This window comes from Suricata suricatta, chromosome 17, assembly GCF_006229205.1.
Source record: "Suricata suricatta isolate VVHF042 chromosome 17, meerkat_22Aug2017_6uvM2_HiC, whole genome shotgun sequence".
Lineage (NCBI taxonomy): Eukaryota > Metazoa > Chordata > Mammalia > Carnivora > Herpestidae > Suricata > Suricata suricatta.
The window spans coordinates 22,956,933-22,984,067 of NC_043716.1; the positions used below are offsets into that span (position 1 = coordinate 22,956,933).

The 27,135-nt window shown below is 44.6% G+C and overlaps 1 protein-coding gene and 1 non-coding gene across 6 annotated transcripts in view; both read left to right on the top strand.

Moving 5' to 3' along the window:
* Window positions 1–26,612, top strand: part of ACACA (acetyl-CoA carboxylase alpha) — a 279,134-nt gene extending 252,522 nt beyond the window's left edge. For all 5 annotated transcript variants that reach the window (XM_029929349.1, XM_029929353.1, XM_029929351.1 and 2 more), the window contains 5 exons: window positions 1,499–1,611; window positions 14,669–14,823; window positions 15,473–15,643; window positions 22,449–22,585; window positions 24,227–26,612. In XM_029929349.1, the coding sequence (XP_029785209.1) occupies window positions 1,499–1,611; window positions 14,669–14,823; window positions 15,473–15,643; window positions 22,449–22,585; window positions 24,227–24,350 (700 nt within the window). In that variant the 3' untranslated portion in view covers window positions 24,351–26,612. The remainder of the gene's footprint in view (window positions 1–1,498; window positions 1,612–14,668; window positions 14,824–15,472; window positions 15,644–22,448; window positions 22,586–24,226) is intronic.
* Window positions 7,465–7,655, top strand: LOC115283137. The gene has a single exon (XR_003904945.1). It is a non-coding gene; the product is annotated as a U2 spliceosomal RNA (small nuclear RNA).
* Window positions 26,613–27,135: the final 523 nt, after the last annotated feature.

Here is a 27,135-nt window from a genome sequence, read left to right on the forward strand (position 1 = left end):
AGTTCTCTATCTCACATATCCCCCGACTCAGAGAGATTCTCTCTTCTGCTTGTTGTTCAGATAGGTCTATCCACTATATCTTTCTTAGCTAGGGGGCAGACATAGCTGAAGGTGAGCGGGGTAGAAGGAGGAAACTGTTAGTCCGGAGTTCTGACGCCTTAACCGGCTGGCAAGGAGCTTGCAGCAGCTGTCCTCTTCTGAACAAGCAGGCCAGCACTGAGGCGCACCACAGCACCCGCCTTCTGTCATTCCAAACCAGAGCTGCTCCCTCAGGGTCCAGGGTCGCACTCCGGCATTCTGGGACACTTGGAGAATAGTGTTTACAGCATCCAAAGAACTGTGAGAGAAAGTCCCAGGTTTTTGTCAAGAGGTGGTCCCCGAAACTACTTAAGTAAAACAGACCCCATCCAGCTTCTTCCTTTTACAATCAGTTTTCAGCCCTTTCCAAAATAGGGAAATTTCACATTGTATTTCTTTGACATTTTCCATGCCAGTTCGTGCATCTAATCATTTTATTAGAGTACCTGCTTCTCTTTCCACAGAATGTTATTAACCTCCTGCTTCAAATGCTGCTAGGGAGAGGCCAGTAGTTTTACTGTCAAATCACTCAGCAAGCAGTCTACACCCAGGGATTTATTTGTAAACCCAAATCTAGCCCCTGATCTGACCCAGATTACAGACAGTTCCTCTGCAGATTGTGGAACAAGACCACTGGGTTTCAGGTGCAGCTCTGTCACTTGTTAGGCTTGGACAAGTCTCTTAATGCCCTGTACCTTAGTTTCCTCATCTGTAAAATGGGAGATAATAGTAACTTCCCTCACAGAGGATGTAGACTGGGTATAGGACTGCTGTGAAGATTCATGTGTAAGCAATTGGAACAGTGCCCTGCATATACGAAATACTAGCTGTAATTTTTTTTTAATTAAAACGTGTTTTTTTTTAAGTTGTGTAGGGTAAAGTTTCTGATAATAGAACAAAATTGGTATGCACTAGAAATAACCCTGAGACCTCTCCATAGCAGAAGGAAGAGCGTTTTCTCTCCTGCTTGGCCCCGCCCAGTGTGTCATCCTGCCAGCAGACTGACAGCTGTGGGTTCAGCACCAGTCCCTCACCTTACAGCCTAAGTGCTGGAGGCTGTCCCCCTGCCACAGTGCCTACATCATCTTTTTTTTTTTCTTTCCCTTCCTGGAAAATAACGTGATTCCTGCCACCCTTATCCGCTGTAGATGGTGGAATCTGTATTTCTCTTTTGAGATGGAAGTAGACCAGTGTGGTAATGAGAATTATTTTAATTGCTTCTTACCAGGCCTTTCTCACAGCCCACTGAGACATTTTCTGATGCTTGCCCCTCTCCCTGGGGCTACTCCTGTGAGCCATGGGTGGCCAAAACCATCATGAAGCTATTTCCGTGTCTGCAAATTGTAACCGGCCTCATTCAGTTGTCTCCGTCCTTTAAAGTACCTCTATTTCTGTTTTGTTTTCTTTCTCTCTGGTCCAGGGGATCAGTTCTGGAGCCAGAAGGGACAGTAGAAATCAAATTCCGCAGAAAGGATTTGGTGAAAACCATGCGTCGAGTGGACCCAGTCTACATTAGCTTGGCTGAGCGATTGGGTATGTCTGCTTGTCCTCCTGGCAAATCAATGAGCCATTCAGCTGATTTGTAATGAGTGCACTCATAGGCCAGAGGAGGAGGCACTGAAGCATTTGATCAAATTCATGATAATCTTTATTTACTGTCCTCTATATGGTAAGAGCCCTGGTAGAATTAAATAGTGTATGTAATAGGAGGGAAAGTGGGGCCTAAGAAAAAGCAAAAGTCACCCAAGTTTTCTTCTAATATTTTCTTATAATTCACACAGTCTGACTTTCTGGCCTTGTGGATGCCCTCGTAAAGAACAACTAGCTGGAAGTTGCTATTGGGGGCAAGCTAATCGGGCAGAGAATATGCTTAAAAGACCTCAAAAGTCTTAAGAGTCCTGTTTCTGGTTGTCTCTTTGGACAAGGTCACCTCATTTCTGAGGGATGTGAGTTGATGTCATGGGACAGAGAAGCTGGAGACTAGCCAGGTGAAGTTGCTGGGTTATCCCAAGCTAGAGAAATAGAAGTAAAGACCGCGCACAGCCCTGGGAATATTTGTGTGCGATGCTTCCAGCCACGGCTCTGTTGCTCATTTGTTTTCAGAGCTTTTGGAAGGGCTGCAGCTTGCATATAGGACTAAACCGTGGGACCCCTCTGTCAAGTCCAGAGACTGAATGGGTTTCAGATTCTTCTAAAACACTGATATTCTGCCCAGACCTCCCATTGAGCCCCTAGCTAGGTTAGTGAAGATAATTGCTTAGGGTCCTTTTGTTTGTTTTGGTTTTATTTTTCTAGGAACAGAGGGATTGTCTTTAAAAAGTAGTGAAACTCTGTGAATGGAAGGCATAAAAAGGAGAGGTGCTAGTTCATTTATGTTTCAAATAGTAATTTAATTAATAAAGTACCATTTGTGGTCTTTTTATATGCTCGCCATCTAGACACAAAAACTTCTGAGTGTTGGCTGCACTCTAGAGACTGCACATCCTGGCAGTTTGGAGCCCTGAGCCAGGTTGCCTGACAGACACAGTGACTTGTGTGCCTCCCATTGTTTGCCATTAGGTAACAACCACCAATAAGTCTAACCCATCTCAGCCTGATCCTTTTATGGGAAGTGCACACATACAACAAGAATTGGCAAAGCTGTTTCTAAAATCTATTGCTGCCCAGAATTGTTGAGGTGGTTTTTTTCTGTCTATTCTCCAAACAGGATAATTACTTCTGACCAACCCTATACACTTTAATTAAAGTAACTGCAGCTCAAGAGCAAGTTCCTCACAACTGTATAGAGTGAGAGCTCTAAAAGCTTCAGCCACTGATAAGCATCTCACTTAGATGGCTCATAATTGCTCCCAGCATCAGGCAATCGTTCTGCTGTTTTTACCACTAATTCTGTACAAAGCACCGAAGCCACAATTGCAGGACACAGTGAATTGCATAATTTTCTCTCTTTTTTTTTTTTTTCATTTTTTTCTTCTTTTTTTGTTTTTTTCTTTTTTGCTGGTTTTCTTTCTGGCCAATTTAAAATTTGTCAAAGTCGGTCTTCTTCTGGATCACTGCCCTTTGATATTTCGCGCACTCCATTTGCCACAAACAAGCCGCAGGGCCGCAGTTCATGCTGACTCTAGCAGAAGCAGAGAGAGCTCCATTTATCTTACACTGCCTGCTGAATTCCTACTCATTAACTGGGGGTTCACTGCCTCTTTTTAACCCCCCAATGGCTGTTATCATCCCTTCAGAGTAACTGGGTGGTAGGAAGAGGGATCCTCTCTGACATCTGTTTGCAGAGCAACCGGATGGTGAGGGGTGTGGGGCCAAAGCTTCTTTCTCTTGAAGCAAAGTGATATCGCTCCCACCTTCACCCAGCACCTTTTAACTTTTGAAATACAGAAAGGGGAGAGGGAGGAGATTCCCAAGTGATGGCCGTTTAATCATTTGTTACAAATCATCTCATTATCAATTTCCTCTTTGCATTGAACAAAACCATATTTATTTAACCTTGAGCAAAATGGCACTGGAGAAAGACTCCTTGGTCTGCTAAATGTAAAGCAGCCCTGGCCCAGAGCAGGGCAGGAACATGAGAGTGGATCTAGAATAAAAATAACATGTATAAGCCTTGGTTAGGTTGCTTGTAGGTAATTGTTTAACTTCTCTGAACATGAGTTTCCTCATCTAGGAAGTGGGGATAATGCCCCGACCTAGCCACTGCGAAGAGCAGATGAATGTGCATTCACTTTGAATCTGTGAAGCATTTTTCAAACATGGGGATTGGCATCATTTCCTTCCCACCTTAATTATCAGAAGAAGGAGACAGCCATGTTTGCTAGCATAGGTCTACTTTTGGAGCAAGTGGTATAGGAAAGGAAATATGAGAGAAGTAGAAAAAGTGGTCTTGTCCTCAGGCGATTGCAGTTTTTCAGGGAGATCATACTTACCCAGGTGTATTTGTGGGATCATAGGCCAGCAAAGATGTAGCAGAACATGCTATGAACTCTGCTCCTTTTGGGTTCACTTAGGCTTTTGGCTCTTTTCTCTATGCCTAGAACCAAAGACTGCCAAAATACTTTCACACAAAGTGGGTACAAATGACCTCATTTTCCAGATTGAGAGATTAAGGCAAAAAGAAGACTTAAATCATCCAAGATACAAAATAAATGTACATCAGAGCCCAGAATGAACTTCTGGTTCCGTCTGTACTGCATTTCTCAGGATTTCCTCAGCTGGATATTGAGCCTGATCAAAATTAAACAGGAATTCTTTCCCTTTGTTATCAAAAGCCAATTTCACTGAGGAAAATCTGATTTAGGAGAAAGCCTGTAGAGGTGGAAGTTATCTTATGTTCCCAATCTCATCCCAGACTGGCCTCTGCACTGGGGAGCACACGGTCAGATCACTTAGAGCACAACTGATTTGACTGTGTTCAAAAACATTATTACTATTTATTCTCTAAGGATAATGAGTAATATTTAATTTCTGAAAAGCTAACTTCATCTCTTTCAGATTTCTTATTTTTAAAAAATGACCTTTCATCATTTTATATAGTTTGGGTAGAAGGTGGTGAATTACTAGTTTATAGTCCTGTGCTTATCATAGCATATGAAAATAGTACATAGTTCGGTTCCTGGTGGAGATAAAGAGAGAAAGGAATGTGATATAAGCCCAAATACCATAGTCTTACATTGTTGAATTCTCAGAACAGCCTCTGTAGAGTCTGTGCAGGAAGGCTAACATTTTACCAATCTGGTTGCCTTATGGAAGTTCCCTTTCTTCTCTGGAAACAGAGCCCAGTTGTGTCTCTCTGACATCCTTCTACCTCCTCAGAGAGCCAGAAACGGGGTGGTTTGGGATAAGATGGCCTTCCTAGCCTGGCCTCTTGACACGGGAACCTAAGATTTTTCTCCTGAATTCTTACCCTTACAAATCAATTGAGAGAGAAAAAGAGAGCAAGCTAGCTCCGGTCCAAGTGTGAAGCAGTCATAAGTTCCCCACTGCCCCTCTCCCTCAACACAAGTAGTCTCTAGGCAAAGGAGCCACTTAGTGAAACTATCCTGCCCCAGACTCACATTTTGAATGTGGCCTTGTTCCCGGGCAGCCTGCCATGCAGCATCTCAGCTGTGCCCACACAGCACACCCTGAGAGGGCCTGTCTGACACAGGCAGAGGCCACTCTGGCTGATCACTGCGGCGGGCCTGCGGCCGGCCCTTCCACCAGCACGCCTTGTGCCAGCCAGGGCACCCCAGGTGCAGAAGGAGTATTATGGCTTGCAGGTGAAGATGAATGTGTCTGTAGATACCTTCCAGAATGCCTTCTCCCCAAGCCTTCTCTTTAGCAACCAGATGACAAGAAAAAGACACTTCCGCGGGTTAAGGCGATTCAGGAGTTAAGCTGGTCATCTGGCAAGACTGATGGAAGTGTCCGAGCCGTGTGTGCTTTTCCATCTCTTGTGTCCATCTTCAAGATATTGTAAGCTGAAAAGAGCTGGAGTTGCTTGTTTGAGTCAGAAAGCAGCATCCTTAAACTGGAAAGTTAAGGAAAGAACTTCTGATACTAATGCCTGGGATGTGGCCTCTTGCCCCGTCACCTGTGGTACACATGGAATGTCCTCACTGGCACCGTGGCCATCCAGGCACTGGTCTCTGGTAGGCAGGCCCACGAGGAAGGTTATGGCATGGTGCCTCTTCCCTTAATTAGCCACAGCTTACAACCCGTCTCATCATACTGATTCAGAAGTTCTTTGGCTTGATGCAATTTGGTGCATTAGTGACAGCATTTTCTGGGAAGGAGGAGTTGTTTTGATCTGATCCATTAATCTGATTGTATTTATAACAGCACTTGAGCTTGCCTCTTCCCAGGAAACAGGAATTCACAGTTCCATCAGGCAGAGAGACCTAGCTGGCATTTTGTTGGACTCAACCTAAGCTTCTGCCTACCTGCAGGCTGTGTCAGAATATGTCCGAGAGGCACTGTTCCCATCTAGCCCGAGCTGACCCAGAGCCCTGTTACTGGTAGATTAAGGGGGAGCAACAAAGGAAAGGAAAATTGTAAAGACTTTGAGATTTATTGCCATGAGAATTCAGAGAATTCTGTGTGGCTGGCTTCCTGACTCTTTTGCGTGGACTGTTTGCATGGGGGCCCAGAGGACAGGGTTGCAGGGGGAGTAATAGATGCTTTCACTCCTATTTGGAAATCTCTGGGTCGACTATAATGATTTTTAAAAATATGAACAGCAGAGCACTAACACCACTGCAAGGAACCTAGGGTTAAACATCCCTGAGAGGATCGCTGTTAAAATCAATATGCAAATGCAGCTGTATTTAGATAGGTATGGCCCCCTTTGAAGAAAAGCAGATATATGAAAATGGGATTTTAAAAAAACTAGATACATTGGGAGAAATTATTCCCATTACAAAAGGATTATTTGCTTTACCAAAGGATTCACTGCAGGGTTCCTTCTAAATAGCTCCCTTAAGGCATTTAAAACAGGATCTGATTTACGCAGTTTTTCAAGAATGCTTCTGTGTAAAGAAAGGCACACCTGTGATGGATACAGAAATAGTTTTGCAAGGTTTTTTTTCCGCCCTATCTTACTATCTTTATAGAGAAATTTCTTTCAACATTGAAAATGTGATTAAACAGATCTTTTAAACCTCTACTTATGTTTGTACTTCTGAATCTTAATAAGATTCGAGTCTTTTTTATGCTGATTTTTCAGTCTCGAGGTTGAGGTACAGGGTGTGTGTTCTTATGGCTGAGATATTCTGGAGCTGAGTGAGGGAGGGTGGGTGGTCTAGTCGTTCAACTTCTTTAGTTTCATAAGTATTTAACCAATCAAAGCAAATTGCTTTCTTAGGAGAAGGAAGAAAGACCCATAAAAGTTGAAATTGGGTTTAAATTTACGTAAGTCTTCTTAGGATAACTAAAAAAATTTTTTTTAAAAACACTTTAATATCACATTCTTTTATAAAACATTGTTGCTTTATTCCAGCCTAGAGTTGTTGTTACATAAACAAGAAACTGAGCACAGAAAAGAGATTTCTGCAGGGTCACCTAGTGCCTTTGGCTGAGCAGAGAATTGTCAGCCTACCAGTCTGATTTTCATTCTAAGCTTTGAAGGTCTCACCCCTCCCCACAAATCCTACACCATAGGATGTAATCTGTTTGTCCATAGGGTGAGACTCACCTCCTCCTTCAGTGTCATGGCTGGGTAAAAAACACCTCCTGCTGCAGAAATCAGCTCTCTCCTCGGAAGCTTCTCTTCAGCTTTGACCCCATGGAGGAGAGATGTGGCTTTTCATTATGTCCTGGCCCCAGGAACACCTGACAGGCTGCTGCCCTGTGGGCACTTGTGGGTCAATTTCACTTGTTTCATTTAAAGGGCATTGGCTCTATATTGCTTCTCAGCCTTTTGGCTAAGATCAAGTATAGTATCTGTTCTTATCAGTTTAATATCTGATATGTCCTCTGTCTGAGGACAATACATTAAATGGATTTTTGGAATTAGAAGATGGAATAGGAGCTTGCTCCATCCACTCCACTCATGCATCTGGTATTGCGGTACTTTCAGGAACCATGCACCCCCTTTGGGGGAAATTTTAAGAATAAAAACTAAATTTAAAAAGAGCATGGGCTCTGAAGCTGGACTAAGCCCGAATCCCAGCTCCATGGTTTCCTAGCTTTGCAGCCTTGGGCAAGTTACTTCACTTTTTTGTGCCTCCATTTCCTCATCTGTGAGGTGATCTTTTACGGTGTTTGCAAGGATTAAATGAGATGAAAAGTACTTAATTCTAGCACATAGTAACATCTCAGTAACATTACCTCTTCTTACTGGATCAGACTAGTACAGACTAGTACTCTTCTGTATTTAGCTCTTTACATTGAAATGTTTTTTAACTATAAGGTTGGAATTTTAGGATTTCATGGGGACTTTTTATTTTGGGAAGAAAGAGATGGGAATAATCTACCTTCTCCCATTTCAGCCTTTTCCTAAAGTAGGATTCTAGAAAAGAATGACTTTTCTCCCTGTAGCATATTCTTAAACACACTCACACACGCACACAACGACTTGCCTTCCTAAAAACCCTGAGGCCTTGCAATCTGGCTAGAAAAGAAAGAAAACCATTCCAAGATATTTAATTGTACAGGGAGCTTACAGGATTGATCGAGAGCTTAGCTTTTTACAATAGTCCAGTGAATAAGAAATGCTCCTGACAAACGATCAATGATAGGATAATCACTCTTTATCCCCCTCCTCATTCTTACCTTCTTTCTTTCAGGAGAACAGGGTTCAGAAGTCAAAAATCTTTATAGACGCCGCTTTTAAATTAAGCAGAAAATAGACATTGACATATTTGTTAATCTCCCCTAAATCATTACCAGGGCTGGCTGCTTTGCTGTACAAGGAGAGAGGGGCCCTCCGTGTGCTACACAAGGGTCTAACTAGCTTAAAAGCAGCCTTTTATTTTTAGAAAATAAAATGTAGCAAACCTTTTCTCTCTCCCCACTTAAAGCACACAAGTCCTTGACTTTCTCGTGTGCATTTTAAAATACATACATCCCCTACTTCTGTCTTTTCCTTGCTTTGATGCTTTTTTGAGGTTAGGTCTTGAACTACAATCAGAGGCATTACTAAAGGAATCAAACAAGGCAACCATTTGGGGGGATATTCTGTGATCTTCCTGTTCTCAGGAGGGCCAGAGCATTGCAGGTGTTTATTTCATTATTCTTTTAAAGCTCTGGAATAGTTTGACTGGGTAGATATGATCTTTGTTAGTCCAGGAGTCAGCCTTCTCTGTCCCTCCAGCTTGGTAAAGCCAAGGCCTTGTTTCCAGAATGTCATGCTCTTAAGTCCAGAAGTCCTCCACCTCTGCACCCAGTGCTGAGCTCTGCTCTTAACTCTTTTCTAACACCGTGAACCAAACTTTCCAGCTGATGGCCTTTCTGTTGCCATTGGTATAATTTCATGTGGAAGAACACAAGCTTTGAAGGTGGCCAGACCCAAGTGTAAATCCTGACTTTGCTATTTAAGAGCTAGATACCACTGGGTAAATACCTTTACATTTCAGAGCCTTGGTTTTCTCATTTGTAAAATATATGCCCTGTCTGTAAGGTTGGGTTGTCTTAAGGATTAGAGATGATGTAAAGCAACTTGGGAAGCACTCAGTGACGTTGAGGTCTGCAGCTTGGCAGCAGTGTTAACAGCTGACCAGACCCAGGTCTGAATTGTGCACGGTGACTTATGAGCTATGTGACCCTGAAAGCATTATGTGTGGTGCCTGCTCAGTAAATGGTATGTATATGGTACAGATATGCGCATGTACATGTACAGATGTACACACATACAAGCACAGTGTTCATTGTTCACCCAGTTGGAGGATTTTCTGAGGGTCTAGAGCTTCCCATTCATTCCATATCCACAGTCCTGCCATCCCTTATCCCCCCCACCACTCTGTGCCCCCCCCACCCCCAGCAGGGCTGTGATTTTACCTGCTGTTATGTTAGTTCTTGATCCCACAATAACACGAGGAGCTACCCTTAAATCTTAGGGCTGCCCAGCAGGTTTCAAAAACCCTGGGGTTGAAACATGAGTGGCTGTAGTACCCAGAAGAAGGAAGTGGATGCCTTGGGTGCTCAGGACTGACTGTCTGCCAGCCAGTACAAAAGTATTGTATGACTATGGTCCCCCTATACAACCACTCTCCTGCCTGAATTGCTGTGCCTGAATGTGGCTATTGACTGTTTCTGCAACATAAGAGTGAATGATGTACTCTCCCAAGCTAGACTTACCATTTGATTAAAGAGTGAAACACTCATAGAGAATGCCAAGCACTTGCCCTTAGTGAGAAGTGTGCATAAGTTATAAGTCATGTGCAGGTTTAGACTGAAGAGTAGAAAACAGGGAGGGTGGCATTCGAAATAAAAAGGTTTAATGCCTTTCAGTTCAGGTCCCATGTCACAGAAGCCATCTACATGAACTTTTAAATACTCCCCAACACGGGGCACCTGGGTGGCTCAGTTGGTTAAGCCTCCGACTTCAGCTCAGGTCAGATCTCACGTTCGTGGGTTCGAGCCCCGCGTCAGGCTCTGTGCTGACAGCTAGCTCAGAGCCTAGAACCTGTTTCAGATTCTGTGTCTCCCTCTCTCTCTGGCCCTCCCCCTCTCATGCTCTGTCTCTTCTGTATCAAAAATAAATAAAACATTAAAACAAATTTTTTAATAAATAAATAAATACTCCCCAACAGTATCAAAAGGACAAGTTCTTGAATCACTGTAATGAACAAGTCTAGAATCATCGCTTTCTTAGATGATGTAGAGACCACTGCTTGCTCATAGTGAAGTAAACATTTCTATTTCACACTGGCAACCAAGGAACCAGGTCTGGGCTAATACAAAAACTTCACTTTGGGTATTTTAAAATGGTGCAACCAAATCCACACGACACTGTGTTCATATCAACGTGAATGTGGGTGAGTAGAATAAAAAGAAAGTTGGAGGATGGATATTTAGTAATGCTGTAGGCACCTTGGGATATAAAGAAGTGGTTCAACAAACATTCCTGATTCAGAAGGTAATCTCATAAATAGACATTTTAAATGTAACATGGTAAATATTATGATCAATGTTTATAAAAAATATTAGGATAAAGTTTTAAAAAAAATCTTGGGCCTGCCCAGGAAACCATTTTAGATCTACAGAGCAGAAATTATTGGAGATACTGTCTTGGTCTCAGTTACAGAATAGATCTTCATCTTTATCAGCCAAGGGCCTGCCATCTTCATATAGCCTTTTCTGAAATTAAAGCGATTCTGCTTCTGATGCACTTACTTGTCCTGTGCCCCAAGTAAACAAGAAGAGACAAGGTAACATAGTGCCCCAAATCTTGGGGGCACATTAATGCGCCCGAGACCTGGCTCTGCCCCTTCCTAGTTTTGAGACCTTGGTAGGTTACATAAATTCTCAGTGCCTCAGTTTGCTCACCTATAAGAGAAGGATAGTAAGAATACCAACTTTAAGGTGGTGTAAGGATTAAGTGAGTTAATAGATACAAAGCACTTAGAATAGTGCCCAGTACCCTATAAATATTAACTTTAATTTCTGATTTCAGGCACTGGGAAGCCAGGAAAAATATTTTTTTTAGGTTGGCTTGTATTTTAACTTTCCATTTCGTAAATTTATAGTTACTAGAACAGTTCAAAGGACTTCTGATGATATTTTCTCAGATTCTCTTACTGGTTTAAAAAAAAATTTTTTTTAATCATTTTTATTTATTTTTGAGAGAGAGTGTGAGCAGGGGAGGGTCAGAAAGAGAGGGAGATACGAATATGAGCAGGCTCCAGGCTCTGAACTAGCTGTCAGCACAGAGCCCAATGTGGGGCTTGAACCCACAAACCATGAGATCATGACCTGAGCCGAAGCCAGACGCTCAACCAACTGAGCCACCCAGGCGCCCCACAGATTCTCCTGTTGTTAACATCTTGTCCCATTTGCTTTATCATTTCTGTGTGCTCAAATACATGTGGTTGCTTGCCCACCCTCTCCACACACACGCATACACACACACACACATTCTCTGTGAACCATTTGACAGTAATCTGTAGACATGCTCCTTTATCCACAAATATTTAGTGTGTGTTTTTAAGAACACAGACTTTTTTGTATATAGCCCAAGACATTTATCTACATCAGGAACTGTAGCATTGATACAGTACCACTCTCTGATTCATGATTCATATCAAGAGTTTACCAGTTATCCCAGTAATGTCTTTTACAGACTTTGTTGTTGTTTAGATCGGAGATCTAACCCCAAGCCACACACTGTAATCTGTTTTCAAGTATTTAGTCTATTTTATTGTATGTATGTATTTTAGAGAATGAACGTGAATGGGGGAGGGGAGGGAGAGAGAGGGAGTGAGAGAGAGAGAGAATGAATCCTGAGCAGACTCCATGCCCAGCACAGAGCCCAAGGCAGGGCTCAGTTTCACGACCCTGAGATCATGACCTGAGCCAAAATCAAGAGCCAGATGCCCAACTAACTGAGCTACCCAAGCAGCCATAGTCTATTTTAATCTGGAGTAGTTCGGTGGTCTTATCTTTCATCATCTTGACCTTTGTTGAAGACTATAGGTAATTGGTTTGGGGTGGGTTTTTTGTTTTGGTTTGTTTTTGTTTTTGTTCTGTTTTGTTTTTTAAGCAATCTTTGTACCTAACCGGAAAGGCTCAGACTCACAAACCCTCAGATCAAGAGTCACCTCCATTGATCAAGCCTGCCAGGCTCCGCAGGCCACTCTTTTGTAGCATGCTCCTCAATCTGGGTTTGTCTTACATTTCCCCATGGTTAAATTCAAGTAATACATTTTTGGCAGGAATATTGCAAAAGTGTTATTTATAATCTTCTCAGAAAATCTTATCAGGAGGCATGTGTCAGTTTGTCCAATTCTTGGTGATGGAATTTTGATTACTTGTTTAAGGTTTTGTTCACGAATAGTAATTTGTGGGAAGATACTTTGAGACTATGTAAATATCCTCTTCTCTGTCAAACCCTCACCCACTAGTTTTGGTATCCATTCCTAATTCTTGGCAGAATTGATTATCATGATGGCGGCAAGAAGGGGATTTTTCTAATCCCATCATTCCTTCTGTGCCCATTAATTTTTATTCTGCTCGAGAAGAGGAGAACTTTCCCTTCCCCCTTTTTCCCCATCTAATTATTTATATCAGGATGCACTCATAGGCTCTGATTTCGTTCTATAAATATTCTGTCTGATAACTAACATCATCATGCTGTTTATGACAAATTTGGTACTCAGACTGCCCCAGATTTGGCCAGTGGGAACACCTCCTATGCCTTTTTAACATGTCTCCATTACTTCTTGAGTGCTTCCTTGCTTTTTGTGACAGTATGTTCCAGGCTCATCTTCTGTTTTTCTTGCCCCAGCCCTAGAATCAACCGTTTCTCCAAGGAGTCTTGGTTCCTCTTACTAGAGAAGGAAAAATGTTTCTTCCCTGTCAGAATTACCATCATCAATGTTGCTAATGAGACAGTCTCATCTCAGAAGAAACCAGTTGGCTCTGCTCCCATGGACTCTCTGGGCAGATCCACCCTAGAATGGACGGGCATTCATCTCATCTCACAGTCCTGCTCTCTGCCTGGGGCAGAAAGAAGGCTGCTGAAGTGTTAGGGCTCCCCATGTGATAGGTCAGTGATTGCCCTCGGTGTGAGAGCCCAAGAAGAGATAGCCTTCAGCTCTCTTCTTCACGGTTTTCAAGTAGTGATGGGCTTTAAAAAAAAAAAAAAAACAACTGGTGGAGGTGGGCATCTAAAGATCTCATGAGAATGAAGCTAGGTACTATAGCTACATCCCTGTTCTATTAACATGTGTTTATGTATACTACTTACAGCTCACTCAGCAGCCCAAGGCTGTTTATGGCATATGATTCATAGTGGCATAAAAAGCAAGGCCTGTTCCCAGACAGACATGCTTGAAATAGAACTTTCTCTTCTGCAGCCCATCACCTGTGGTCATGTATTTATTTGTCAGCTTTGGTGACAAAGCACTTCAGCTTGTCCCCAACACCAGGGGCTGTCACCTATTGCTCCTTCAGCTAGGCTTACTCCTCTTTAACAAGGCAGGCAGCTAAATTTTCAGTATTGATTGCAAAGGCCATTCTGAGAGTAATTAGGAAAAAAAGCACAACAAAGCAGTACCTCTACTGGGACACCATTGATTGGAAGGGCATGGGGGCCTCCTCCCTGTCATAAGGAATTCCAGATCCCTTAGAGGAATCTGTTGATTGAGGGTACTGTGTGCTTATGAGCTCAGTGATCCAAATGAGATTTGTAGATTGCGTTTCTCTTTTTTTCCCTCTTCCTTCACTTTTAGCCCAAGAACTAGAATGTCTTTGTCACTCTGGTCAGGGGTTGGTTCTGGCAGTAGCAGCCCAGCAGTAGACTAGGAAGCTGGCTAATCTAATCTACTGAGTTGGCATAAGACACATGGATCTGGCTCTAATTCAGATGGATTCTACTAATTTCAGGTTAAAAGTTTTCAAACCTGAGACTAGAAGCTGTGGGATAATAGCAGCTTGCAACTTTTGGAATCCTTGGGCAGGTGACTTATATGGACATGGGAGAAGAGGCTGCTGGTCTGGGCCTAAAAGCATAGGGGCTCCTCCACTACTGTGTCCCACACTCGGAATAGTCCAGCTGCTCTAATACGGGGCAGCCAGGGATGGGCATGGTGCCTTGCATGGAGAAGGAGGTGCCTGGCTATCAGTCAGTGAGACAGTGAGAGACACAGGCCTCCAGGTGGTTGTTTGCACCCACTCAGGGAAAGACTTGGGGAGAGGAACTCCCACGGTTGCTTCCATAGTTGTTGCCTCCACAGGGAAAGGAGGTCATGTGGGCTCCCCATGGCAAGATAAGGACCAGTTTGGCATCTCATAGAGTCCTATTACTCAGCAAAGAGGTGGTGAAGACAATGAAGAGCCAGGGCACAGAGGGAGGGGGGTGTTTTTGAGCTTCCCATGACTGACTTCTTCTGTACAGAGAGATTCCCGGTCACCACAGAGTGTGACGGGCAGGTTTATTTAATTGCAGGCACCCCAGAGCTCAGCGCAGCTGAGCGGAAGGAGCTGGAGAACAAGTTGAAGGAGCGGGAGGAATTCCTAATTCCCATTTACCATCAGGTAGCCGTGCAGTTTGCTGACTTGCACGACACACCAGGCCGGATGCAGGAGAAGGGTGTTATTAACGTAAGTACAGTGGTTGCCACTTCTCCTGACTTGTCAGAGACCTGCGAGTGAGCGAGTTTATGTCTCATGCTCATAGGCTCACAAGCAGGGATAGATTAAAACATTTTGTGCAGATCAAACCGTTTTCAGTTTTTTTGGAGAGATTTTTCCCTTTTTTGTATATCCATGATCATCCCAGAACAATTTATGATCTAAGTTACCATGGACTCCTTGGGAGGCAAACTCCATTTTGCTGGTGGGAGACTGAGTCTTATGTGCTTCCACTGGAGACAGCTGCCCAGGGGATTACACCAGTGTCAGGGTTCCCGCAGCAGCAAATTCACATATGATACGTTATGTGAGCCATTCTGCTCCAAATCAATTCCACACTGTCCCGTTATCTGGAAAGTCACTGCCTCCTCTCCAGAACATCTTAGCCACGTGTGAGGTTGGCATTAACAAGGCCCATTACTATGCACAGTGCTCTGGAGAGGGCACTGCACCTCTGAACTGGGGAGAGAGCTGCAGGTGCTAAAAGTCACAGCCGGCTCTTAAGTGTCTGAGGGGCTTGCTAGAGGATAGGGTTTTGTGCCTGTGGAGTTCCCTCTGTACTGGTCACTGAACAGGGATTAGGGCTGGGGTGACTAAGCTTATTCTTGTCTGCATGTAGGACATCCTGGATTGGAAAACATCCCGTACCTTCTTCTACTGGCGGCTGAGGCGTCTCCTGCTGGAGGACCTGGTCAAAAAGAAAATCCACAATGCCAACCCAGAGCTCACTGATGGTCAGATCCAGGCCATGTTAAGGCGCTGGTTTGTAGAAGTGGAAGGAACTGTGAAGGTAGGTGGGTGCCCTAGGAGGAGCCTGGGTGCTGTGCTCCTCACTCCCACCTGAAGATATAGAGGCCTAAGCCATGTGTCCTCCCCACACTAACATGTCATGATGGGTTGTTAGAAAAGGTTGTAGGACATTTTTTTTCTGCTCATTGTATCATTCAGCAAATGTTTTGAATATTTACTGTATATCAGACACTGCATTAGGCCCTAAAATTGAAAGAGGCAGATACGGTTCCCATCCACACAGAGCTCACCATCTCAAGGAGGCGACAGGATTAGCTGAGAGGTCACATACAACAGTGTGGCTGATATTAAACACAGCAGACCCAGTACATCATGGAGTACGGAGAAGGACACCTGAGCCACTCGGGGAAGGAGGAGGAGGGTCCAGGACTTATAGACGTGGTGTCTCAGCCAACCTGAAAAAAAGTAAGAATGAACCAGAAGAAAAGGGTGGGGTTAGGGTAGGGGCGTCAGGGTATCAGGGGAATGTTCCAGGAAGAAAGAGTGGCATGTTTCAAAGCCTGATAGCAAGAGTATCAAACATCCAAAGCACTGTAGATATTTCAGGATGCCTCAGATCAGGATCTTCAGGGCCATGAAAGCTATGTTAAGGGTCTGGACTGAGGTCTGTGGGAAGCCACTGAGGTATTTAAAGCAGCAGAGTGACATACTCTGATTTGTATTATAGGAAGACCACTCCAGAGGCTGTGTGGAGGGTAGAAGTGAAAGTGGTCAGGTGCAAGAAGCCTAATTGGAGATAATGGTTTATTTATGACGAAGATGCTAGGGCTTCAACTAAAGATCTTCTGGTTTCACATCTGAGCTGGAAGGGAATGTCCATTCTGACCACAGGAGACTATGAATCCCACATCCTCTTGGGACAATCCTGTGGAAAAGACACACTCCTTGGACTAGTGACCCTGCTGAGACGGTGTCCCTGGTGCTCTTGCCCCAGGGCTGGGATGGGAGGGGTCTACTGGTGACCAGGCACCAGCATTTTCCCCTAGAATTGTGGTCTGCACAGGACAGTCCATGGGAGGATGGGAAGAAAGAGTTGGAACTTTTATTTCTCTATGTCCTTTTACTAAGAAGAAGAAAACTAACTGTTCTTAGTAGTTATTATATGGGTTAAAAGTAATTCATATACATCATATATAAATTTTATCAGAAATTGGTAGTGTGTGCTGAAAATGTCTTTTCCTGATAACTGTTTTGATCAAAATATTTGGTGCCTATTGGGTTAGAGTACTGAGGGAGGGCAGGCCTGTCAGCCTCTTTCTGCAAAGTGTTGCCTGATGTCTCTGTTGACTGTTCTCAGGAAGGAACCCCAAAGATTTGTCATGATTGTTAAAGCCCGTGAATCTGGGTGCTTCTAAGATTCACCTCTGTGTTAAGCCTACCCATTTCTTTACGACTGAAAAGCTTCTTTAGATAAATATTTCAGATGTGCAGTGGGCGAGCACAGCCTTATGCGACATCTGGCTCAGGTTAAGGTCAGTCTGTGGCATCATAATTGAGTGAGACAGTTTTGTCAGTGGCTACTGGCAGCTTCTAGTGGAAGCTGGCATTGAAAGTCATGCAAGTGTAAAATAAGAGGTTGTTCTTGAGTTAAGAGTGGCCGGCTAGGTAAATGGAGTGTGTGTGTGTGGCCAGGAGAGGCCTGCACCGCCTTCCTACCACATTAGTCAGTAATGGACGTGCAGGGCCTCAGTAAGCACAAGGATGAGGAGAAGGAATAGCTTCCCTCTGAGCATGGAGTGAGTGGATAGGCACTTCTGTTGTTCCTTAGCATCGTGTATCCAGGGGACAGTATGTCTGGAGAAATCGGCCATTGCCATCTTGGAGATATGGAGAGAACAGTTGGCTGTATGTAGAAAGACTCCACACTTGAAATCAAGTGCGGGAGACAACCCCAGCCCCTTAGGTCAGGAGGAGACTGCCTGAGATGCTGGGAACTAGCTATACCCAAAACCTAAGGCTAGTCCCTCCCTCCTGTCTACAAAAGACAGCGTTCCCTTGAGTTCTTTAGTCCAGGAGGACAGCTGAGGAGAAGAAAGGAAGGGCGATGATGCTATGATGTGGCTTTCAAACCTCCTTCTGTATTCTGCAGGCTCAGCAGGACAGAGTTTAGTGTGGGGTGGGTGATAAAATCTGTAGCGCCCTTGAGAGAATAAAGTGTTGCAGTGTTCAGAAGCCGTCTGTGCTGCCTCCATAGAATCGGCTCTGCATTTGGGAATGGCTTAAAACCTTTAAAATGTCGCAAACCACCCCCCCCCCTTTTTGGTTCTTCAAACGTTGATAGATAGCATGCAACGTGTCTCAGGTGCAAACACTGGCTGATTCTAGACCTTGGTTTTGCACCAGGAAGTGACCCTCTGATCCTCATTGTAGTTACTGGTAGGGAAAGACATTTAATTACAGGCATCTGTTAGCCATGTGTGTGTTCTTTTGTCGCAGAGAATTTGTTGTGGGGTTGTGTGTGTGTGTGTGTGTGTGTGTGTGTGTGTGTGTGTGTGTGTTTCTCTTAATCCTGAGGAAAGCCATCTGGGGACAGAAAATTTGAAGATACTGTGATGTTATATATCTTAGTGCGATTCTTTGTTTTCCATGGAGGAATCTGTTAGCGTGAGTTATAGGATTCTGTTTGAATCCACCTGGATAGTCCTGTTGTAGGAAATAATACACTTTATGGTTCAGAGTTTCACTGCAGAGAGGGGAAAAGCATTGCTGCAGTTCCCTGAAAACTGTAACAAGAACTTCAGTTTAAATTGTGTCATAAGAACACGGTGCGTGTTTGTTTCATGGTTAGGCTTTCTCTCTTGATTCTTAGATCCACAGTTTGAGGTATGTGGTTTTTCAAACAGACTAATGGGGGATTAGAACTCTACCTGGGACAATGAGAAGTGGTATTTGGAATCTCACAAACTTTTTGCATCCAACCTTTGCTATGTGCCGGCTTGCACATACTATTGATTTAAGCTTCCACCTCTTCATGTGTAAATATAGAGATGATGCTTCTTTCGCAGTGAGTTTAAGATGACATGATAAATAAGGTATGGGGCACAGTGTCTGGCACTTGGTAGACACCCAGAATGTGTCAGTCTGCTCCCCATCTCTCCACACAGCTTGCCAGAAGGTAAAACAACATAACATCAGCTAAGAGTTAAAGATGTATAACTTAATGATCTTGGCAGGAGCCGTGATTGGGGCTGATTCTCAGTAAATGTTCTTTGATTTGGCTCAATCTAACGTATCCACGACCTAGGATGCTATAGCACATTCTTATTGTCCAGAGAGCTACCCATACATTCTTACTCTGGATTTCCAAATGACATAGTCAGTCATTGGAGGCCCTGGTAAGGATGACCGAGGAAAAAAGCACCATTGATAGGGTTGTTTGATTCCCGCTGTGCCCAAAGCTGGCCTCACGCTACCCCTGGAAAAAACTTTCGATTTAGGGCCAGGGAAGGAGGAAGGAAGGCGGAACCTGGAAAACATTGCTTGGCTCTGTGTGGGCCTGGGGCTGAAATTGGAGTATGTCCAAGCAGACAAGAGTCCACAGGCCACCCCAGCCCACATGGCTATTTGCTCTTTTACTCCAAAGCGTCAGGAAAAATCACATTGCTGGCAGTGTCTCCAAGCATCTCACAAGCTGAGTTATCTACAGGGCATGGTAATCAAGACTCACATCCATCAGACTGTGCCCTGGTCACTCTCTGGTCCTCTTGTACATTGAATAAAGAGGGCTTAAGAGCTATCCAATACTTAGAAATGAAACTTTCTAAACAGGCCATTTAGATTTTGTACGATAGACTAATTACTACATACAATTAGTGAGGCTGAGTAGTGCCTGAGATACTTACCCACTGATGCAGAGAGATAAAGTATCAGCTGAGCGTTTATTGTAAGACCAGTATTGTGCTGTTTAATTATCAATATTTTATTGGTACTAAAATGTTGTGATTGGGATGAGTGTGAGGCAGGTGGTGACTTATGGACCCAAGCCTGTCATGAGATTAGCAGCCCAGAATTTCACACTTGCTCAAAATCCACACTGGAATAGTGGGAATAATCAGCCGCATTTTCATAATTTTAAGGAGGGAAATGATAATAGCTTTCTTTCTGGGAATAAGGTCAGCCCATCCTTCCGTATGGCTGGAATGATGAATCTTACAGCTCTGTTCTAGGAGACAAACATGGAACTGTAGACTCCCAAACCCAGGGGAAGGAAGGGAACCTTGCTCTACCCGGGTGAAGGAAGTTAGGTCAAAACGGTACATTAAACTCTCCCAGGTCCGCTAGGAAAAACCTGTAGTGCTCTGGGTACTTAAGTTTTATTATTGCTAAAAATACTGTTGACCAAGATTTGCAACCCTTTGCCTTCGTATACTCTGCTGTGACCTAAACTTCACTGAGGTCCTGCTTGGTGGTTGTCATCCGGTTGTATTTTGAGTGAAAGGTAAATCTTTCATACATGGGGACCGTATTTTCAAAGAGAAGACTTTAGAGCAACAATTCCAAAACTTAGAATGTGTTGCTTTAATCCTGTCTAGGAACTTTTTTAATGTTTAATTTAAACACCTAGCATATTCTGTGGCAGCAGGAGGGGAAGGCAGAAGAGTTTTCTCTAGAGGGTAGCTGGCTTTCCAGCATAGTGTCTGAGCATCGTTAGAAGCAGGCATCTCGTTAGCTAATACATTACACCAATCAAGGAGAGTTATCTTAAGCCACAATTAATCTGCTCCCTGGCATATGTTGATAGGAAAGCATCATGCTGTTTCTTAATTAAAAGCAAACGGATTAAAAATGATTAATAAGAGTATTAAATATTCTCCTAAACTAAAGGCTTTGGGATTCTTGGGTAAATCTAGGGGTTTTTTTTTTTTCCATTCTGAAACCCAAGAAGCATTCATTGTTTTATTTCTTCCACCCCTCCCCCCAAAATCTGCATAAGTAAGGGCAAGTGCATAAGTCCTCAAACCCTGGAGAAGTCTAAATTACTGATGATAGAGATGAAAATGTCCAAGTTTGGGTGGCAGCGGGTAAACGGGTCCTGGTGTATCCCGTCCACATGTGGGGCGCACAGGCGCCGGGACGCCGAGTGAAGACCGCTGCACTGTGGGGGAACCTCGCCACCCACCCGCTTTGTCAGTGGGTGATGCAGCACCTCCCTTCCTTCAAACAAGACACTCCCCTGCCCTTCGCCTCAGAGATGGCAGCCCAGTCCTGACGGAGGCACAAGGAGGTGGGGCGGCTCGCTCAGCCTTACGCCAGTGTGCCCGCCCCACCCTGACTAAGAGAGCTGATCTTTGTAGCCTCAATTCCAGACAGACAGGCACATTGGGCACCAGAAAAAAGAACTGCACAAAAGAACCAGAAAAGGTGCACTGCTGACCCTTAATCCTGGCCTCCTTAATCCTTCAGCTGTGAAGGACTCCTTAAGAATTTTTAGAAATGTGGAAGTCAGTTACATGACATAGTAAATAACCCGTCACAGCTAAGTTAGAGATGAGGAGGTGAGAGTCTGCAAGAAACCGTTATTTAGAAGGCTTGAAATAGAAAGTTAGAAAACCGCACCATGCTCAGTTTCTGACTGCGTGCTGCCCTTGAAGGGTGTGAAGACATTCCCTCTGGGCCTCACAGGTGCTGAAGTTCCAGCCATGGCTCCCACGCCTTTACTTGGATACAAGGTTTCCTGCGCTTCATCTCAAGCCTCAAAGCCTCTGAGAGTCCCTGATGCACCCACCTATTAAATTAGAGCGCCAAACTCATTGTCATTCTGGCTTTGACTTCGTTAGTGATAACAGAGAAGGATAGCGCACCTTTAAATGACGAGCTTTGTGTTTAATTACCCAAACAAAATGACATAAATATGAATGAGCCCTAATGGTGGTACTTGGTTTTCCGGAAACCATTAACAAAACGATTCCTAAATGATTTGTAAAGAAAATGAGAGGAGAGGAGACCAAGGAGAAGGCTATTAGGTTTCTAACATACTCCTGAATTATTATGTAGTCAACTACCTAGGAAACACTCAGCTAAATGATCTCGAAAAAAAAAAGGCACAAGGTGGTTTGTTGAGACTTTCAGGGTTACAGACGCCTTGCCCCTTTGGAATACTCTCATAGAAAGTAACATGGGGGTTTGGGGGCGTAGGTTTCTGACTTAGTGACTCTCCCCTAGCACGTCAGTCCCCCTCCATGTTGAAAGACTTCCACAACCAGGCAACCCATCTGCCATCCTGGCAGGGGCCAGAGACTTACATTTTAAGAATTGTGTCTTACTTCCTCAGAAAAGACACCTTTCATTTTTTTTTTAACACATGTTGACTTTATTTTTTAAGTAAACTCTACACCCACATGGGACTCAAACTCATGACTACAAGATCAAGAGTTGCATCCTCTAGTGACCGAGCCAGACAGATGCCTCTCAGTCAGCACTTTACTAAACAATTTGGGCTTTCAACTGTTTCTCTCCAGTCCATCAGGCAATTACCTTGTCTCAGCCTTTGTGGAACAGGTGGAGACCTGGAATGAGAGGACTTGAGTCCGAGTGTGGGCACTAATGCCTGCAGGGCCCAAGTGGTGCTTCAAAGATGCATCTTGTACCAAAAGAAGGAAAGGGAGAAAGAGGACAGCTCCCGTCCTGAGGCCTCTTTCCTCGTTCTGCTGTAATGCCAGCAATAGTGGAGACTCACGAACAAGTGTCGTACAGTGAACAAGCTTTTGGAATGAACTTTCCAGATAGTGCACAGTCCGGGTGTCTGGCCTGGCCCGGGTGTTTGACCAGGAGTCCTCTTTTTGCAGGCCTATGTTTGGGACAATAACAAGGATCTGGTGGAGTGGCTGGAGAAACAGCTGGCCGAGGAAGATGGCGTTCGCTCAGTAATCGAGGAAAACATCAAATACATCAGTAGAGACTATGTCCTCAAGCAGATCCGCAGGTGAGACCCTCAGTGAGGGGCTTATGTGGGAAAAATTGGACTCGCCTCTTTGGAAGCAGCAAAGATTTAAGTACAAATCATGAAATGATGCCTTACAGTCTTTGCGGTTTCTTTCTGTTTGGGACTGCTGTAGTTGATCCACAGATAAAAATAGAGCCTTGAAATACAATTCTTTCTCAGCTACTGGTCCCCAGGGGCACTTAGTAATCTCAGCTAGATGAAGACTTAGTTCATTGTGCCCAACTATTAGCTGCCAGTACAGATTCTGTGAGAAAAGCTGATTTCATGGCAGCTTCTTGGGAAACTACCTCCTCCTCTCCCTGAGCCAAGAGTTAGCTCTGTTCTAGAGTCTTCGGTCTTCTCCACTGAATGGATGGGGAGACTGCTGGGGAAAATCTGTACCCAGATGGACCTGTTACTTACATTTTACCCCATTTGCTTTATCATTTGTGAGGGTGCTTGCTCTCCCATATAGATATATATATATAAATCAAATACTAAAGTGTGCATTTGCTAGTGTGGATATTCTCTTACATAACCACAGTAAGATCAATTTTAGTAAATTTAACATTAATAGAAGCTTTTATCTCATCCACCATTTGTCAGACATTGGTCATTTTGATTTTGTCTGATGTTTTCTCATGATTAGATTCAGGTTATACACTCTCCACTAGAATATCACATACATGATGTGGCCTTCACGAGGTACCACATCTGGACACCTGACGCCATCTGTCCCTCCTGATGTTAGAATCATCTGGTCAGGATGTTACTCAGTTGTTCCACTGTGTAATTACTGATCCCCCCACTCTTGCACCTAATAAGCAATCTGTGGAGAGACATTTTGAGACTATGCAGACATCCTGCTATTAGGATTTTCCCCTGGATCCCCCAATGACTCCTGTCTGATCTCAGACAAGATTATAAAAGGATAGGGGCACCTGGGTGGCTCAGTCAGCTAGGCCTCCGACTTCGGCTCAGGTCAGATCTCACATTCATGGGTTCGAGCCCCGCGTCAGGCTCTGTGCTGACAGCTAGCTCAGAGCCTGGAGCTTGCTTCCAGTTCTGTGTCTCCTTCTCTCTCTGCCCCTCCCCCTCTCATGCTCTGTCTCTCTCTGTATCAAAAATAAATAAAACATTAAAAAAAATTTTTTTTTAAAAGATTATAAAAGGATAACTTTCCAACTCTGCGTCCTTCATAGTCCCTACTCCAACTGCCTTGTAAGCAGGAAGTCTTTTCTCCTCTGCAGTCGTGTATGTATTCATTAGTCCACACCAATCATGAGTTTCTTTCTTTTTTTTTTTTTTTAGTAATTTGTAATTCATTCTCATATTTACTTCGATGCCCAAAATGTCCAAGACTTAGCCAGTGGTAGCGCCTTTGTGCCGGTTCCACGTTCTTTGGGACATGTCCCCATTGTTTGTTTAAGTAATTCCTTACTTTTTGACATTTCAAAATATATCCAGTCCATCTTATACCTGCCTTGCTGCAGGGGACATTTTTCAAGTGGGAAAACAAATCAGGTGAGGTGGTGACTGAAGCATCTGCCATGGATTCTGTTAGCAGGTTATTGGGCAGTTCTTAAACCGCCCTAATCCAGAGCCTCCCTTTTATTCACCCTGCCAAATCTTCCTCTCCAGCTTGGTGCAGGCCAATCCCGAGGTTGCCATGGATTCCATCGTCCATATGACCCAGCACATCTCACCCACTCAGAGAGCAGAAGTTGTACGGATCCTCTCCACGATGGACTCCCCTTCAACGTAGAAAGAGCTTCCCACCCATCCCTGCCCTGCCTCTGGAGAAAAGGGCTAGAGCTGCCTCTTACACCTGAAACCACTCTGATGAGGAGGCACAGGAGACCCAGCACTGGAATCAAAGTGGCATTTTGCTTCCCCTTCAACATTGTCAGGTTATGCATGACATACCGGACATAGGGTCACAAAGCCCAGTCTGGTCACACCCATCCAGTTCAGTATTTATTACCCTGTCTGTGACTATAGCCCTCTCTCCCTGCAAAGACCCGAGAAGGCAATGAAGGGTACAAGCATGTACCATGAGGTCTTACTACACAAAAGCAGGGCTGCTGCTCCTGTCTGGACAGCTCCTTTGTCCCAGCCCAGGGAGGTACTCAGCAGCCCTTCCTCACCTCTGGCCCCATGAGCCTGCAGCCATGAGCAGCAGAGGAGGGCTGGAGTGAGGAGGAAGCCTCAAGTCCACCGTGTTGTTGTTGTTTTACCCCCCACGTTCAGCCTGGTACGCACTAGGTGCAGGAGGGAAATAGTTCACAGCTTAATCACACCAAGGTACCTGTTTATCCTTCATGGAGTGTGAAATCTGCAAGCTCCATAGGAACTCAAAGATGAGGGCAAAAACATGATCCAAGAAGCAGAGAAAAAGTAGACCAAGTCACTGCTGTTGATTTAGGGACCTCAAACTGTGGGTTTGATTCTCTTAGAACAAACAGAAGGACGGGTGACCTCCCACTACCTTGCCTGTCACTGCTCAGCTCGCTGCTGGGAACGACGCGGGCAGTGCGGGAGCCAGAGCTGGCAGAAGAGGAGTCGGGGGCACGGCCCTTACTGTCACTGCTGGAATGTAGTTACTCGTGCCACAGGGAGAGTGGGCTGGATGGTCTCTCGTGTTAGGACTTGGAAGGTTACTACTTACTATGAAGCCTGGAGCTTTGATCGTTGTAAAAGGTTAATAGTGCCTACAGAGTCACTCAGCTCTTTTTCCAGGGCAACTGTCCCAGCAGCGGACGTTCCTCCTTCCTCTGGGTCTTGTCTCTCCCTGCAATGTCCACAAGCAGCAGGTGTAGCCGGTCTCCCCACAGCTGCTAAAAGGAACCCTGGTGACACCTCTGCTCTAGACACCAGGACTGGCCTTCCCCGGTATGAGCAGGCCTCCAGGGAACATGGAATCCACGTGACCTTAAGATTACCTACTACTCTGTCATGGTGCTGCTGTCTCCGAGGCTCACTGGTCCCTCCCTGGCCAGCGGCAAGGGCCTCCTCACCAGTGGTGGAGAGAGTTTATTTTCAACAACCTGTTTATTGAAGGAAAGAGTTCACTGATTCCCCCGTTGGTGTTCCTAATGTAGGAGGGGCAGGTGACCAGGGCTGTATAGCATGCAGTTCTTACAGTGCAGCTAATTGCATTTGTCACTGGTGACCAAGGAGGAAATAAATCACTAAGATGTTTGGAAGCGGTGGTATGAATACTTCTGTACAAGCTGCGGTTTTGAGCCTTAACCCTACCACACACGCACAAGGAGCCCGCCTCCCTTCTTCAGGAACTGCTTGTGCACATGGGCACCGTGCAACTGGATACGCAACGGACTGCCCACTGGAGCCCGGAGCCTCCGCCCGGCCGCCCTGGCGCAAGGTGCAGGTGTTGAGCCCCATCAAAGAGGGCAGGGGAAGGTGGGGAACAGTGTTCAGTCCAGATAGAAGCATCCACTGTGGCTGGTATCCGCTTAACTAAAAACTGGATTCATCTTGGACCAGATTATACTTTTCTGCAGTTAGTAAAATCGCACACACCTGTTGGTGGCACAAACTCCCTGCGCGCCCCAGCTGGCCTGTGCTTGCCCTGGCATTTCTTCAGAGGCAGGGCGGGTTACACTCGTGTTACCAATCTCCCTTCACCAAATTATGATTCAATAAATGAATATGGTTCCTCTCTAAAAGTCTGTGATGCCTCCTCCCCCATCCCTGAGCACCTCACTGTCAGTCTTACCCCAGACACAGATTTTTCATGCAGAGAAGTCAGGGAGAGCCATGGAACGTGAATAATCTGGGGGATCCAGCCCATTCCACAGGCAAGGTCACTGAGCGAGGAGGAGTATAAATGATGGATTGACCAAGACTTGCTTGAGCTGAGATCACCATGTTCACTTCATTCACAAAGCAGCCTTCACTTGTCTTGTTGAGAAGTCGATGGACACATACCCTGATGAGCAAGGAGCATCAGTCAAATGTATTCTTTTCACATTTTGTTGAAATAAATCTCCACATTTGTAGAAGAGTCACTGTTTGTCATTTCACCCCACGCCCAGCCCCTGCATTCGTGTTCCACTTGAAGCAGGGCGCCTTCAGCATTGGTAGGCTGAGCCCCTGCTCTGCTGCTGAAGGCCGAACCATTATCGTGACAGAACAGCATGCATGCATTGCTTCTGCAGAGTGACCTCTTTCAGAGACTTGGAGGCTTTTCAGATACACATACCTTTGATGGCCTGGGCAGTTTCAGGGGTGTTCCTGAAAAGAACACGAAGATTTAAACCTCTTGGTTTTCCTGCAGGGTTGTGGGATTTTCTCAGTCAAGCAAATAGCAAACCATATTTAGAGCTCACCTCAGGCCAATTTTATGGAAAGGTAGATTCTCTTAATAATGTAGCTGCTTAATGGATTTTGAACGCTAACTTTGGGTACAAAAAAGCACTAGGAGCAGGAAACTCATGCTTGTGTGTCTTCAACCCTCTGCCTCAGTTTCTCTCTAAATCTGTGTGGTTGAAGCAAAAACAAACAACAGACCCCAAACATTTGCAAAG